The sequence below is a fragment of the Megalops cyprinoides genome, chromosome 13 (assembly GCF_013368585.1).
Source record: "Megalops cyprinoides isolate fMegCyp1 chromosome 13, fMegCyp1.pri, whole genome shotgun sequence".
In the NCBI taxonomy this organism is placed as follows: Eukaryota; Metazoa; Chordata; class Actinopteri; order Elopiformes; family Megalopidae; genus Megalops; species Megalops cyprinoides.
Genome location: NC_050595.1, coordinates 12,800,420 through 12,818,051, shown reverse-complemented (window position 1 = coordinate 12,818,051; position 17,632 = coordinate 12,800,420). Strand labels below are relative to the sequence as shown.

The following is a 17,632-nucleotide window of genomic DNA, read 5'->3' as shown; positions in this document are numbered from 1 at the left end:
CCTGTATCTAAATTGGAACTTGTGTAGTTCCCCCCATTGCTTGTTAAGAGAGGCAAAGCATTGTAGGGAGGGAGGAGGGGCGAGTCTCCCCCCTCCCCCTTCCTCGACCTGCTCAGCCACTGTGGTGGAATGCTACGGATGATTTGACGCTACACTGTCCCCTTTGTCAGAATTCTAGAGAAGCCCCCAGAGTGGAACGGGTGATGCGTGTGGATGCCGCGTGGGGAAGGGGCGGAGAAGGTTTCGGAGAGTATGGTTTGGGTGGCTCCTGTGGTTGAAAACGGAGAGAAAAAAAAAAAACGGAAAAACCCCAGTGCTTCTTGTGAGGGAATGCTGGAGCGATTCCGGCCTTTAAGAGAAGCGTTCGAACAAAGGGAGCCCCACCCCTCTTCCCTTCCCCCCATCTCTCCTCTGTTCCCTTACCCCTCCTCCCCCTGTGCTTTCTGCACAGCGGCTCTGGCAATGTGATGTCACAAAAAGTACAAGGAAAAAGATGTCTCTTCTTCGCAAAATACCTTTTCTCTCTGTAGAAGTTTCCACAGCCTTCCTTTGGATTAAAGTGACTGTTCAGTGACTGTTCAGCACTGAACCAACATAGACATTCACAAAAAACCCTAGAACATTTGCCATCCACACATCTGCTCGGCGACGCACTTTCCTTCCCCACAACATCCACAGGTCCACAAGCCACCTAGTCGCTGCATTTCTAAAGCTTCAACTTGACCATGCACTTGAAATCTTACAGACTACAAGGAATGAGTGTATATTTAGTTACTCTGATCTTCAATCTCCGTGAGCAATATGGAGAGGAGAGGGGTCACTCCTTTGGACGTCATAATTCCAGTAACCTGTCTTAGCTGTAGGCAAACTAACCCAGACTAATGTTGTGCTGGTCAAATCCTGGATATGACAAGTCCATTCTTATCCTGCAAAAGTCAAACAGAAGTAGACATGCTTATCCTGTCTAAAGTACCTTGCCAACATTGCTTAGTCCTATAAAATCCTGCTTACTTTGTCTTTTATTGCTCATTGTGTAACTGGACTAAACATCAGATCCACATATAATAAGTCTTATTTGCCATAATCTTTTAATTGTGGTCTCTCCAATACAAGAACAACAAAAGAATGAAAATTTGTTGTGTTGCTGTGAGATAAACAGTAATTGCCTGGCAAGCGGCCTCACGTATTTGTTCACAAGCAAACACAATACACCACTTTGGCTGTAGGTGAAACTCCACCAGTTGAAAGGCAAACCAACACACTGGGTTGCATTGGACTGGTACCAATAACTCAGGAAGATCAGCACAAATGTAGCAGTAGATGTGTCAGAGTGAGATTTATTTCACCCGTTAATCCAAACACTCCAGACAGATTTAATTAAAGTGAAGTTCACTGTGAGCGTGGTGGGGGGGGGGGGGGGCTGTTTTGCCCCTCATTTAGGTGAAAACCACCGAGACAAAGCCCGTGAGAAATTCCCTAAGGTCTCCCATTCTTCCAGGCTGCTCACACAACCAGAAAATAATCCATTGGGAGGTGGGGGGGGGGGGGGGGGGGGGGTTTACATGTACTTTACCCCAGCACTCCAACTTGTACCAGCTTGGGCTTTATTCCCCACCCCCACCAACCTGTTTTTGACAAATACTTGTCTGCTTGACCATGAGATCCCCCTGCTTCACATGGTGACCTGGGCATTTGCAAGCAGTTTACATTGGCTTTTACTACACACATTACCACTGCCAAGGTAATGTTGTAATGTAAATAAGCATGTATTCTGATTGGGTATTTCCCATTTCTGCAACAACCAATGATATCAATGATAAATGTTGAATGACAGCAGAACACTACTGCCACTACTAGCTACAGTGCATAGCTTCAGTTAAACAACAACTTGTCCTTTTCCAACATGCAGCATTTCCTTATTTTTGATGGTCAAAGCTAACTCTGGTCTCTTCAAATATGTTCATTTCTCTGGGGAGCCCACATGGCTAAAATATTTTCAAAGCCTTGATGCTGATGCATTGAACTATTACTATACTTGTGAGGACAAGCTGTATGATGTTTCATCAAATTTTACTGTTAACAAGTAACTGAATGCTCTCTAATAATTGTTTATGGTTCAGATACACCAATACACAGGTCAAACATTGGATCATTCTGATTGGATAAAATGTGCTAACAATCAATGGTAATTTCCAATATTACAAAAGAGGGACATCATACAAAAAGTGCAATTCAAACATAGCTACAACACAAGTTAATGAACAGTGAATTCAGCAAATCTCAGTAACTTAGTGAAGGTTGTGTGCTGTAGCTACAGCTTTAAACAGAGCTGACTATCTTGCTATATTTAATAATGCCAGACATATGGAAGATTTTCAGACAGAGAGCAACAGCCAGTTCATCAATGGCATTGTGTGCTCTGCTAAAATAAATCACATAGAGGAGAGAGCTCAAAGACATTGCATTCAAGCCTTATCACTAAACCGTGCACCTTGTGTTCTTAACAAGTGACTAATTTAGACAAAAATATTTAACTACATGTGCAGCGAATTGAAACTGCAACACTGCCATCTAGGAAGCGATTACTGCTGCCTTCTCAGATATTTGAAACACAAGAAAACACACAAAAACACACAAAAACTTTTGTGGTGTACACGACCTGTTTCTTGTACCTTATCTAACATCTTTTTCCTTACATCTTTTTCTTTGTGACAGCCAGCAACAGGCCATCCTCCACAGAATGTGCTTCTCTGACGGTACAGAATCACTTGTAAGCATATCCATTCACTCCTAGATGACATTTCAGAGCTGGGCTTTTAAGAAGACATTTGAAGCTCAGATAAATTGTGTTGCTTGTGATTTAAATGTTTTGGTTTAAATGTTTTGGTGGAATGACACCGAAAAGGCACTTGCTGTACATGCCCAGGAGTTCAGCAGCTCAGCAGCTAATATATCGTATATTCAGGGCCATTTCGCTGATCTTTCACACCTTTGAAACATAGGACATCTGAGTGCTGGTATTGCCTTAGGTCAAGTTTTTTTTTTTTTTTTTCTGGTGCATACATTCACATACTAAACTGATGTCAGAATGTAATAAACATTTAGTAAAGATAGGCTGTTATGACATTGGCCATTGTAGTAAAATAAATTTGTGTGGTCACAATCATTTTTCATGTTATTTTTGGTAATATAAATTTGCTTAATATCTTCTTGTTTATACTCTATATAGCTATTCCACCTCAATGAACTATATATGAATAAACCAGGTGGATTAAAGTGCAGCGTCTTCATTTTAAACTAAAAATTTTAGACACAGTATTTCTTGCAATTACCTTTTTTATTGCCCTCATTATGCGACCGTATTGCTAAGAACTAAAGCATTAATAAGAACAGCAGACTTAATAAAAAAAAAAAACAAACATTTTGAAATATCAGCATAAGTAGCAATTAAGTGTGTGGTTGAACAAATCTGCCACTATCAGGCTCGAAACAGCAAGTGGTTTAACACTTGATAACCAAACAACCTATGGTACGCGTTCTTCCTCATACCATTTCAAAACCACTTCTGTTGCAAAAGCTAAGCATCCCTGCAGCTTGTTCTGTGAAAGTGTCTCAGGGGTGAGCAGGGTGTCATGACTGAGCCGGCTGATTTATAGACAGGATGGAGAAGACTGTAAAAGAGCACCACTGTTTTTGCAGTCTTATCTCTCAAAACTGACCATGTCCATTGACAGCCAGACAATTCAGGAGCCTTTCTTTTTGTGTCCCCTTTTCCTTTTGCTTGCGCTGCTATCGTAATGACAAAGAAAGTCTCTTGTGGGGTCAGTGTTAGACTTTGGTCATCGCGAGTACAGGAAACCAGAGCATACAGTTTACACGCTCGGCTGACCTCGACACGCTCAGGGCCAATAGAGAAGGGGGAGAATGTTACAGCACCGGCAAAAGGAGAGTGGCGGTCCGTAAACCTCACCAAAATAGTTCCTCTCCCGTACCATCCCAGACTCGCTCTCTTCCTCTGTTCACAGCTGCTGACTTCGATCTCAGCCTAGCAGGGCCCATTCCAGTGCTGAGGCGAGCTGTTGCCTGGTAACTAGACAAATACAGCCACTGCCAAAGGGTGAGGCCCTGAAACATCTGCACAGAAGAGCAGGCGAAACAGAGGCGACTGCACAGCCCACTACCCCCCACGGCACAGCGCAACTCTGACAGATGTTGCTCAAATTCACTGATCCTGGATCAGGCTCATAAAGTTTGTGCATAAGGGTAGGGCTTTGGCCTGATGATTCGGTAATGTGTGCCTATGCAATGCTGCCTCTGGTGTTACACACCAAAGAGAAGCCTTACAAAGATACAAGGCATTAGCTCTTCCTTGACTGGTGTGCCTCCACAGGTTTCTGTTCATTACATTAAGGAACACTGGAAATAAAAAATGTGTTCCAAGAATTGTTCAACTGAATGCTTCACTTCAGAAAAGGCAGATTTGACAGACACCTACATGAAAAACCTTGATTATGTTGTAATCCCCTTGCTACACTAGGAGTGCGAGGCCTTACACGTTAGGGCATACTGTAAAAGCCTACAGCTTGTACTGTGAGGCATGCCAGGAGAAGCATGTCTGGCTTCCACAGCTCAGTGTGACAGTCCACTGCGGTGAGTCACCCTCCCCATTTGGACCCCACCGTCAGCTGTCTCCCTCATTCCCGTCTTCCCGGTAATGAAGAAGGACCCCGAGGTTGTTTCCTGCAACTGTAGCCATTTCCCAACCTACCCCACGACCATGCTTTGTGCTTCCCGGACGCTGAGTCTGGGAATAGCAACGACAGACAGCTGCCACTGACAGGGGAGTGGTCAGAGCCCACGAGCAGCTTGCGCTGGTCAAGTCTGACACTACAAGGGTTACGCTTCTTCAACTACGTGACTGAATCTTTAAACAAGAGAAATGGCATACTAGTGACAAATTCCTCCACAGAAGTAACATAATTAGCACTTACATATAAAATGGCTGCTTAAGGGGTCTACAGTATCAGATTAAACAAATAAAACAAGTGAAGTGTATGGTTGAACCAAGCAGGCATGAATATCCCTTAATACACTTGGTACATCAAACTTACCGCTTTAGCTGGGGTTCATTTCCAGATACGTTTTGATTTCTCTGCTCAAAGTTTTTCTCTTGAAAGCAAAATCGACATATTTCACAAACTGTTCCTTCACTTACAGTTTAATACAAATCCATATCAATGGCACAAAACCCTCTAAGAGGCAGCAAACTCACCCTTTCATTTACCTGTCTTTACTCACTCTGATATTTGAACATTTCACTTCCACTCTTCTCGTGTATAAGACATGAATGGGTATTTTTTTCAGTTTCAGTTTCTTCACTTTCTTTACGCTCTCACTGATCAGGATGAGCATGTTCAGGTGGCTGTTCTGCAAAAAACTAAGCCATTCACACGTTTACACGGGTGCTATTTTGTAAGATTTCAGAGAATCTTTGCCTTCAGTTCTCAGCAGACAGCAAATTCTCTCAACCCAGACAGAAAAAGATTGTGAAATGCATTCTGGGAAGCAGGTGAGGTTTTGATTCTTGTGAATATGGCTACAGAGCAACAACAGAAGTTCACATAGGCTGCTTTATTTGAAAATTACAGATCTTTAATGTGCATCCCTACTTTAGTAAAGTGGAGGAATAATGTGCATTTATAAAACTGTACTGAAACTATATTTTGAGATGAATTTCAAGCTCCAGTTACAAAAACGTGTATATTAAAAGGGGATTTAAAATAAATGAACAATAAGACTTTTTCAGTTGTCGATGTCTTTTTAAACCATGACATTCCACAAATGTGGCCCTCAAAATTTACTCCCCAAACTAGCTCCAATCAGTCTTTACACAAATACGCATGACAATAACAGTTTACTTATTTTGTAACTTGGATGTGCTCATCAGCATAAGTGCTTTTAAAACAGATTAGATGTTAATGTCTTTAATTTCCTTTCAGGAAGGAAACCTGTCACTGATAATACTGTGCTGTTTATACAGAGCCATTTCAAAGTTCATATCAACCAGGGACATGTGACCTGGATGTGTGCACATGCCAGAATCAAAAAATAGCCCTCTTGTCTTGATGGTATATGAAGGGGAGCATAGGTAAAGCAGCTCTACACGTATAACGCTTCCACACCACAGGACCAGTTGGCTATCAGAACAAATTAACACTGAGTGTTGATCTACCAGACCGCTGTGAAATTCCAGGGAGTGAACAATTCAAGGAAACGTCAAACATTTAGGATTTAATGTACCGATAGCTAGACGGAAGATGCAGTGATATGAAGAAACTATTTGAATACTGTTGGATTATTGTTATACACGGTCTACAAGCTTTAAAGCGCTAAAACATTGCCCCGCCAGCAAGCTGTGTTCCACAACAAGTGATGTTCCACCCATCTCTCACACATCAAAGTTTACCTGCAATAATTCCTTTATGAGACCTGATGACACATTTCTGACCTAGAGTAGGATAGTGTGTTCAGTTTTGTGGGTTTGTCTGTGAAGATTCCTAGTCTACAGCAAATGGTAGGACAGCAATCACACTAAGGTGGAAAATCGCTCCATGTGGTGACAGCAGGGCCTGGGTAGAAAACACCATATAGATGGAATGTGATTGTGCTTTTTAAAGCTATTAAAAAACACCTGAAGATATGGAAGGTATGTTAGGGGTTAAGACAAAACAAGCTCAACGGGTGAAACAGCAAGGGTATTTTTTATTGGAAAAACATGTATTTTTTTTTTATTTGGAAATGATGTTACACATATAGTTGGGCTGCTGGGCTTTTACTGGCTAGATTTTGCTGGATCAACTCACCACCAAGAAAGCACACTTTTCATCCTCTAGCAAGGAGCCAGAAGGAGGGTTTTCAACTGATGCAGGTTGCTGAAGTGACAAGGTTTGGCTCTGGACTGAAGACTGGGATTTGTCACATGAAATAAATCACAACAGCTGCTCTTCCCGTAAGACAGAACTTACGCATTTTTCCCTTTAAGAAGAGCGTATACGATACGGTACTAGTATGGCGGTACTGCAAAGATTAAGACAGTTTACAACATTTTACATCCTGTGTAGTGCCATCTAAATTTTCTGGTTGTCATGGTAACATATTAACTAAGGGGATTGTTAATTTCTCAGAATTTCCAGTCTTCTTAGCATGAGGCGAGTTTTTACACCACAACCCCACCCCACCCCAGACTACTGGAAACTTTTCTGTGAAAAGCACTTACTCATTCTAGTTTTAAGAAATCAAGCACTGAAGTCTTGAAGTATATTTTCATTATAATATTTTCAGTTATTTCACACTCTCACCTTATCAACACACAACAACAGCAATGTCAACATACTGTATATACTAGCTAATGTGGAAAATGAGAAAGGAAATGCACAGCAGGAAGTGAGATAATTTGCTACTTTGACATGGTGACAAGCACAGATGAGGTGATTTGCCACATCTATTGGCTTCAAAACTGAAAACTAAAAAAACGCATACATGAAGCACTCAAGAACTCAACTGTAAATGAAGATTTAAAAAGAGAACTGCGGTCAAAAGCAGCCAGCTTAGGGCATCTCATCATGCACGGGCATACGGACATTCCAAAAGAAACTGACAAAACACAAATTAGTAATTTACACTCTGCTCCTGCATGACTGCAAGTAACGTGATAGTACGGGCTGAAGCGCACGGATAAGGATCACAGTTAGTGTTTAGTGGTGGCAATACTAGAAACAATGTTCTGTACATTGTACCTTTACTTAAAGGCACTCACTTCTACATCATCTAAATCATTGGGCGGCCCTCTCACTTCCCCTTGGGTTTACCAACACTGTGGAAAAAAAATACATGCAGAGCTTCCTGAAAACTTATAATGCAGCCTCTTCTGAGATTCTCCCAAGGTCAGTGTGGTACACTTCCCTTGTGTGCTGCAGGAAAGCTACGCCCTCTCTCAGCGCACTTGCAACCTTGGAAAACCCTTGCTGCCGAGGCAAAGGCATCATTCCTCAAATGAGGGACACTTGAGGCATGAAACATCATTGACAAATCCAGTCCCCCTGGCTCCCAACACTCGCATGTCCCCAGCCCCATTGATTTACAGTGCACCGTACACAGTTTGTCAGGAAACTGGCAAAGTGGCCAAGAAAGCTGTGAGGGGGTGAAGGTGATTCCCTGCCATGCTCTGCAATGGTGTTGCAAACATTATTCTAAATTTTCCAATGTACTGATTAAAGAACAATACGTTAGAATTGTCAAAAAAAAATCTAAATGGTAAATGGTCGCAAGAAAACTCTACTCCAAATGTCTTCAGTTGTTTACTCAAAATGAAAAACAAGAAACAAAAGGCAGTGCTTACTGTTCAGTTCCGAACTGGCCTGACACAAGCACTAACTTTTGGGATTATCTAATAAGAAATGTTTGGAGACCATAAGATAAAGGACTAAAAGCCATGCCAATATTCATCACACACCATGGGTTATTGTGCTTCACTGATTATACACATCAGAGGAAGGCAAATTTAAAACATTTTAGTTACAGTTTAGTTTTATCTGAAATGCAGGCACCTTGTAGAAGGCTGGTCAAGTTGGCTACAATGTTTTCCATTAGCTTGACCACCCATATCCTTGGTTCCAATGAATTAGTGCCATCTTTATTACAGGTCTGAAACAGCTCCATTCCACATCACGTGGTTCTTCTTCAGCCCAAGAGAAGAGACCATGGAAAAGCACCTTTAACCAGAGCTTCACAATCACCCCCAGACTGGCCTGAGAGTGGATACGATAGTCAAGCCCTGCAGTTATTCAGATGGCACACACTATCACCCACAGTGATCTGGCGAAGGAACCTTAGGCTGCACCATGAACAGCACTCTTACGGATGAAGTAAAATTGCCCCATCCAAGCACTTCAACAGAGGGGGGATTCCCACTCCTAGTCCAGAAGCCTGTGCTGTACTCAGATAGCAACAGCATGTTTTATCAGGAAACACCCATCCTTGTCTTGGAATGCAGGACAGCTCTTGTGTCCTCGCTTGGAGAGCTGCCTGAGCAGTTTAGTGTGAAGAGATGTTGAGTCAACCGTCTTGAGCCAGCTGATCACCAGCATGGAAAATGGCAGAGAGAGCCAGCACCTTACACAATGGTCAAATCCCACTGTGAAACAGGAAACTGAGGACAGAAACAGGCAGCAATTGGAATGTACTTTTTTTCTTTCTGTCTCGTTTTTTTTTTTTAATTCTAAATATAATTATCACTGTATCCTCAGATTTTATCTGAAGGAGTCCCGTTTCAAGGCTGGAATGTTTGGCTATGTAGTTAAGCACGTGATGGAGGGGCGTTATTTACGTTCCAAAATTACTTACATTGAGAGCCATAACGTCATAATAATGTAACCATCACAATGCAGACCAGTCAATGAAAAAAATAAAGCGTCACCAGTTTAAACATTTATGATGTGCCCCCAACCTACACTCCTGCTAAGCAATAAAACATACAACAATGACGATTATGTTCTAATGCTAACCAATATGATTGTAATTACATACATATGGCCGCTGCTCTAACTGAATGCACCGTTAACATAATTCTACTTCTCAGGCGGAATGAAGTCCAGGTTTATCCCGAGCACTTTAAAATGTATGCAGTCTTTCCCTTGCTCTCCCATCTCATGATTGCAGGCAGTACAGTTTGTGTCTGATTAGTATACATTCTCACACACCTATGTTATTTTCACAGGAGCCTGGTGAGAGGACTATTTTTGATGCATATCCAATGGCCAAGCAGGGTGCAGAATGAAAGGTATGCTGGGGAAGGGAGCTCAGTTTAACACCTTTACAACTTATCATCCTTAGAAGTGGTTTTTGTCCGCAGAACAATACAGAAGTTTCAAAACGTATGAGGTTCAAAAATCGTGACAGTCTTGTCCTCAAGAAACAGGCACGGATCATAGACAAATTTCCATGGTAAAGGAAAATAACAAGTAAATCTGGCCAGGGGCACTTAGACACACAAGGAACAGGAACCCAAGCCGAAAGAAAACAAATTTCCTATTCCTGGGGAGAGCACTTTGGATGTTATTAGATTAATATCAGTCCTGGTCTAGTTTTTGGAATTTGAGCTAAATTACTCACAAAACAGGACAAGTGATGAATTAGGATGTAAATGATTCCACTTTCTGGGGCTGTGTGAGAGGACAGAACATTAAAATTCCATTAAATGATCCTTTCCTCCCTGAAAGGCCAATTCACAGAGCCTTAGCCACCTGTTCCACATGTGTACTCTCTAGAGAAAACAGCACACCAAGGGTGGCAGCCGTTTCTCCTGGAATGTCTTGGGCAGCAAAAGGCACATTTGCTATTCTTTTTACGCTTTTGATTACAGTAATTAAATGATAGCCATGGCTTTGCTTTGGAGAAACATATGTGTGGGGCTTTTTAGATCTGGCTGGCTTTATTTGAACCTCCCATGTGTATGTTTTGAAAGCTCAAACCCTTGCAACCCTCTAACTACAAGTCATCCAGCCTGCCTCTAACATCCCATACGACATCCAGTTCCTCCACCCATGCCAGTCTATAGTACCATTTTTGCCCCAACCACTTTCTGATCCCTCCTCCTCCACGAAGGCTGGTGAATGAAAAACTAGAGTCCAAGCCACAGAATGGGGCACGAAAGCAGATTAGGACAATGAGGTATGTGTGTCAAAGAACGGATTAATGGAGAAAGTGGGAGGGAAAAAAGAAAAACACACACAAGACAGACAATTTCCTCTGCTATGGAACCCAGGGGACAATGTGTCATGTCAGTGAGTCCTGCAGTGTTGCTCCAAATGTGCGGTTCAAGGAGCGCATGGGTCTAGCTGATCCATTGTGTTGTGCCATACACCTCTAGACATGTGCTATGAGAGGCAGAATGATGAAGTATTTTAAACTGATATTCTAAAACAGAAAGGTGATCCTATGGACTTTTCAATGCTCCTTAGTGCATACAGAAACAAATATTACCCTGTTCCTTTGCAAAGAAATCTTAACATCTTGCAACAACAGAACCCTAGTACAAATATATACCCCACACTGAAAGACTGTGATGCTCTGAATGTCCACTCTTAGTGTCTCTTACTTTAATCTATGTGTAATATAATCCAGGATGCTCAAAAAATCCCATTCAAAACACTCTGATATAACACTGCTTCCCACAGAATGCCCATTTAGGCCTAACAAGAAGCATGAGTGGAATGATTCACTCATTTACTGTAGTAATTTCTCTGAGGTTTTGTGGCTTGACCATTTCACAATCTTCTTCCTTTCCAGCCCCCCATCTTCATTCTTATCTATTTTTTTTTTTGTCCACTGGGGGATTTTCCCAAGTGGGAATCACCAAGCAACTGCTTGTTAGTTTTCTAGAAAACGCAGTTCGTCATTAGTCACTCCTAAAGCTGGAAAATATAAGTTTACTAGAACGGTTAAACACAGATGGGTTACATTACTGCCTGACATCAACAGAGCCAAAAAAGGGAGCAAAACGTCTAAATGAGTACAACATTATCAAAGCAAAGCTTTTTAATTATGAGAGCAATAAAACTTTCTTTGAAATTACACGTGCTGAAAACAGGGCCTCCATGCTGAGGAGACTACTTACAGAATTATGAACTCCAGACAAAAAATTGGAAAACCAGAGATCTCCACCTAAATCAATGGACAGTATTGTAAATTCTAGAATCTAGATTTGTTTTATTATTTACTTGAATTACAGACTAATAGTTTAAATAGTACCAGTCGTAAGTAAAGCGGTTTGAGGCTTCTTCGTAATAAATTACACTTCACTTAACGGTTCGTAGAGTCTGCTGTAGTCCACCATGTTTTGACCTTTCAAAGTGTTCTCCGACATAAAACTTAAACACTTAAATTTAACATGTCAAATTAAGACCTCCGCCAGGATTAATTAATTGGACATTGACGTATATTTTATACAGCAGTAGTATGATTCAACATATACACCAACAATATGTGCACAATACACATATAATTCATTATTTAAAAATAATTCATATTTTTAAGATATGCTAGGCATACACATAAACAATATACTGAATAAATATTTTCATTCGACATATTAATATATGTGTACATATACTCTCTCTCATAGGGGAACTAAAACGAAATTATTTAACCACTCATTAAAATTAAATAATATTCTTTTAAAACTCAATATTTCCTCCCATAAACTCGTCCTTCCCATTCTGGAAAACACCTGCTTCCTAGATTTAGCAACGTCGCGAGCTCAATCATATGGGATTTCAAAATGCTGATTCGTACTAGGTCTGAGCGTTGCTGTCTGATAATATCAGATTATTTCAAGAACGATATGGCAGTTTTTTTTTCCCCCCTGAACTAATGCCTTATTTTGGATATGCTTCCCAACCTGTTAAAATCATTCACTTCATATACTGCCAAAAACAATACGTGCAGCTACGTATGCGGCTCTAATTAATCTTACTGGGTTAAACAAAAAAGACGCTTTGTCTTCATCACAGCCGAGTGATTAATATTTTCCAGCAAGAACATGAAGGCGTGGCTGACTCGTTTCTGTTTTCTTTCAGATGCACTTTTTTGCCTTTAGTAATACATAGGCTACAAAATTAGTTTCTACCGTTTTTGTTTTGGCACATCAAGTACCTCTCCTTTAATGAAATTGAAATCGGAATTGTTATCTTTTTATGTTACCTGTGGATAATTTGGAATTAAAACGCGGATGAGTTAATGCTAGATATCTAGTTACATAGCTTGTAATCAACTGAAATGTACACAAGCTAGCTAGTGGAAAACAGCGGAGAGAACGACCCCTGTTCACTAGACACACATTGTGCAAACTTTTCGTGGGTTTCATCAAGATGTGTATAAGAATAGTAATAAGAGCACCCAAAAATGTATTTACACTTTTTGCCCGCATTTAAAACTTGAGCAGCGTAGTCAACGAATAATTTACAAAATATTCTACGACAGCCAGCGAATGAAAAAATGAGACATGACAAAAGATGCATAATACTACTAGCATTTCGTGAACTAAACTTTAGTCCCGAACTAAATGTCCCCACAAAAGTTGCCTGCTAACAAGCTAAATGGAATGAGTTAGCCTTGCTCCCCCCCCCCCGGGGACCGCTATCCCTCATAGGCTGTCATGGTAAACGGTAGACGGTAGGAGCGGGCGACTGACCATGCCGTCGAGTCCCTTTTGAACAGTTAAAGCACAGACGTAAGAAACGATTAATTACTTCGTTTCAACTGCAACAAAATAACAAAACAGTCCATTGCCTTGCAACTAACCAATGGTCAAAATAAGGCCGTTTTTCCCCTGAAATGACAGCCTAAATTATGGGAAAATAAATAAGTCACAGCTAACGGTACGCCGAAAACCAGCTAACTATCTTTTTCAAACAAGTACATAAAGCACCCAACAGCTAGCTAGCTACCTAGCTGGGTCGCTAACGTTTTACACCAACACACACGCACGCCCGCACAAACACACACTGTTGGAGAGCGAGGGATGGGGTATGAATATGATTTTCCTCAAGCACACCGAGTGCAAAGAGAAAAAAAATGCAGGCAGATGCCTTTTGAAAGCCAAATGTCTTGCAGTGCAATTCTGCTGCATGCTTGTTATAATGCTTGTCTAGGTATTGATAATAAAGACAGCGTTGCTCCATAGTCCCACTAGGTAGGTCTTGCTATCAAAATCTATTCAACACAAGAGTGAAAAGAAAACAAGATCGCTAGCTACTCACCCAGAAAATGAAATTGAAGACAAAAAGCAGGTATTTGATGCATTTCGTGCAGCCCTCTACCCCCATCCTTAAGTACTGATTTCCTTTCTTTATGAAGACCACGAAAGACAATATAACGGTATCCCCTCAGAGAGGAAGACAGGGCCGGTTATCTAGCTAGTGTGCGCGGAGAGTGAATGTGATCCTCCGAGAGGTCGTCTGGGCTGCGAGAATCTCGATGTCTCTCGACGCATACAGGCAACACCCAGATATCCCCCCCTTAAAGAAAGAGTGAGTGAGACAGAAAGACTGCCCACCAACAAGACAGATTATCGCGATCTCCTCGGAAAATCCCCCTAGGTTACTCTAAAACCATCTCCCGTCGTGCAAAAGCACCGCCTGCTGCCGCAAAGGTCGTACTGCGATGAAATTAGGGCAGTTGACGATTTACAGGATTCATGTCATATTGCTAGCTAGTTTGCTAGCCAAGCTACCCTGCATATCATACGAACAACGGTGTCAAAGTTTACTTGACTTGTACACTATTTACTTAAATATTTGCCGTTCATCTCTGTGCTTCTTAGTTGCACAGATCTTGCGTAAACACTCTATCTCAACTCAAAGGTATTGAAATAGTTAGATGGACTGCGGCTAAGCCATCACCACTTTCTGGTTTAAATTTAGCTCACAGTTAACCGCAGTTTGCTGTGACTGTAAATTACAAGGGGTGACCGGATGAACTAAGGTGCGGGTGAAAGGAACCACTCCCTGTTGCCAGGCAACCAAACACAAGATTAACTATGTGGTGCTTTCACGTAAAGCAGACTACCCCAGTCCAGTGATGGAAGTGACAGCATTATGTCCATGTTTTCAAAGTGCACTGCATCAAAAAGCGATTTCACCATTTAAAGCAATTATTTAAAGTAGCTATATGTTTGCTACTGTCACATGAATACAGCTGATGCTCTGTCAAGATGAATAAATTGAACCATGATTGTTCTTCACAGCCATTACATTGTCTTGGTGACTGTATTGGTGTCATCAAAGTTACAAATTGCTATGAATATGAATAATGTTTCATAAAATTGTAAACCTCAACAAAGTATTCTAAATATAAACCAAATGGGAATGTTAAGGCAAGCTTCCTTGTTGATGTAACAACTTCCACATAACATTTGCCAGATGCACCAGGAACCTTGTGTTCAAATCATTCCCACCTTTGTCCTCCTGAAACATTGTCAGAATGTTCAAAGACCAGTGCTGTCATGATGTTTGGCCTTAACTATATGAGAACCTATCAGGAATATTACCTAAGGTTCTGGGGAAAATTCTTTATCTGGGATATAGGGTCAAGATCTCAGACAACTCTTATAATTTATTATTTAAAGTAGATTTTTAAGACTATGACTATAGGGTAAGATTCAGTGGACACAGTGCAAGCTGATCTATTTTCATGCAACCTTAATGTAGAACTACATTGTCAACAGTTGGTAACTAACCACTTTCAAATGATGTCACAGTATTTTCTTCTAATAATATCACAGCTATCAGCACGCATACCTCAGAGATACTTAACTACCATTAAATAGGAGTAAAAATGGGGTAAGACTACAATCCATGTGAAGGAGAGCTTTCACCACTTCTCCCTAAAGACTAAATGCTAATTGTAAATTGTTAATTGTGCCACTCATTGTCAATTGTGTATTAATAATTGGTTAATTATGTGCACCTGTTGGCAATCTGTAAGGGAACCAGCTTATTGAATAATGAGCCACACCTTGCTGATTGAGGCCTGATTAAATACAGATGTGGCTGGGGAGCAGAGGGTGGCTCACTCCCCCCCCCCCCCCTCCTGCTGCTGGTTTGCATAGGCTGGTTTCTTTGTTTGGGTTTAAAATAAATTATAGGTTTTTAATTTTTGTTCTTTTGGGCTTGTTTATTGTAGAAGTATTGGCCTGCTTCTCTACAGTCCACTCCTGGAGTGAAGAGTCTCCAAAACAAACATGACAAAATCTGTTGACAAGAGATATACCCACAACTGTAGGTGGTTGATGAGAACTGGTACTTCAGCATCACCTCTGAGAATGACTATGGTGATTTTGTAGCCCAGGCCACCCAATTTTCTGGGGGAAAGATTTATTTGAATTAAAAAAACAATAATTTGAACAGGTGGCATTTTGAGCAGGCTTTAAGCGTCCCTGCTAAAGCTGTTTGAATACCCCTCTCCTCAATAAAGTCAAAGAAGCTCAAACAGAACATATATTGGGATGTGCACTATTTATTTGGCATGTTCTAGTTAATGCAATTTTGGAATTTCTATTACAACAACATTAACCAAAATTTTTAAATCTTAAACAAAAAATGGTTACATGTACAAATCATAAGTCAGATCTGGCCTGGTACTCAAGTTTTGACATGAATGTAATGCTTTCAATGTGCAAACATGTCAGGTTAGTCAGATATAAATCTCCATATATCAGTACATATTGATTTTTAAAAACATCCCTGCCACTCATGTATTATCAATATGAGATCAACTAGACAAGTTGCCCAAATTACTAAAGAGGCGCTATCCCAAGTGAATGCTACCCACTGTTTCCTCTATTCTTTCGAATAGACAGGGTGCTGTAGTTTTTAACAAACTGAACATGGTGTTCTTTCCTCAAAGTTCTGTTTGCCAGTGCTGAAAATGGTCTGAGAACAACAACAAAGTCCATTGAATGGAAGAGATTGTTGTTGAAGAATTACATTCCACAAGAGATATACATCTGTGCTTGCTGATAAAGTGGTCTGAAATGAGAGAAACAACTTTTAGAAAACCTACATTATAACATAGAACCGACATCAAGATATTGATAGGTGGGTGCAGGTATTGGTTATTTTAAAATTGTAAGTTTTAGTTGCAAAATGGCACATACAGTTAGATTAATACAGATATTACTACCCACACTACATACACCATTGCACTAATTGACAGAAAAAAAAATCAGATGAATGGTGGGAGGTGTTATTAGGATAATTTAGGGTTTTGGAATTAAGTAATGCAGCAGGAAAATTGAGATGGAGAAGCAGAAGATAAGGAAGAAGGTGTGAGATGGGCAAAGGTAGGCCATGTATTGGAGATGGGTATTCCTTGCAAACACATAACTTGGCAGATGGTGTACCTGCCCTCCTGATCCATAAAAGTCTAAACAAAGATGCTTATAGGCATTTTAGGGTTTTTTTTGTGGAACTCAAATTAAGTCTGACCTATCCTGTCCTGATTAGACATCCTCCCCCAGGTATAAAATTTTGGAGCTAATTTTGTAATGTCTATACCACAGAAATGTAATTGCTACACTGCTCATGAAAAGAAGGTTCAGAAGCTGTACAGACATATAAGTGTATGAGAAAGTCTTTTCATGCTTCTCTGCTGGCTCCCATGTCCCCAGAATAAATGCATTGCATGGCGGTAAAATGCCACTGAAAATGAACTGTGCGTTGTTCATGGCTCCATAAAACTGCAAAGTCATGTTTACTTTTGATTTCATTTTTGTGTTACAGTAATTGCAGAGGGTGTATTTATATAACTTCTCTGTTAAAAATGGACTCTTGGGGCTCCCAAGTAGCTCAAAGACATTTCTCTTGAGCACAAGCTGAGCTCCATAGCCCCAAGTTGTTTCACAGCTGTGTCATCAGTTGGCATTGACCAAGAACCCACAGCACAGGGGCAGGGGTGGGTATGTCAGAAGGGGTGCTTCTGCGATGGCTCCTAAGCACCCTGCAGTTCCTGAAATGACACCAGTAGAACAGCTGCTATAATCCAATGAGTGCTTGCTCCACCATAGTGGACTGTA

General features: G+C 40.8%; 1 protein-coding gene across 1 annotated transcript in view; it reads right to left on the bottom strand.

Moving 5' to 3' along the window:
• Positions 1 to 14,207, bottom strand: part of cd81a (CD81 molecule a) — a 35,632-nt gene extending 21,425 nt beyond the window's left edge. The window contains exon 1 of the mRNA XM_036543448.1: positions 13,818 to 14,207. Coding sequence (XP_036399341.1) covers positions 13,818 to 13,883 — 66 coding nt within the window. The 5' untranslated portion in view covers positions 13,884 to 14,207. The remainder of the gene's footprint in view (positions 1 to 13,817) is intronic.
• Between the last annotated feature and the right edge of the window lie 3,425 nt (positions 14,208 to 17,632).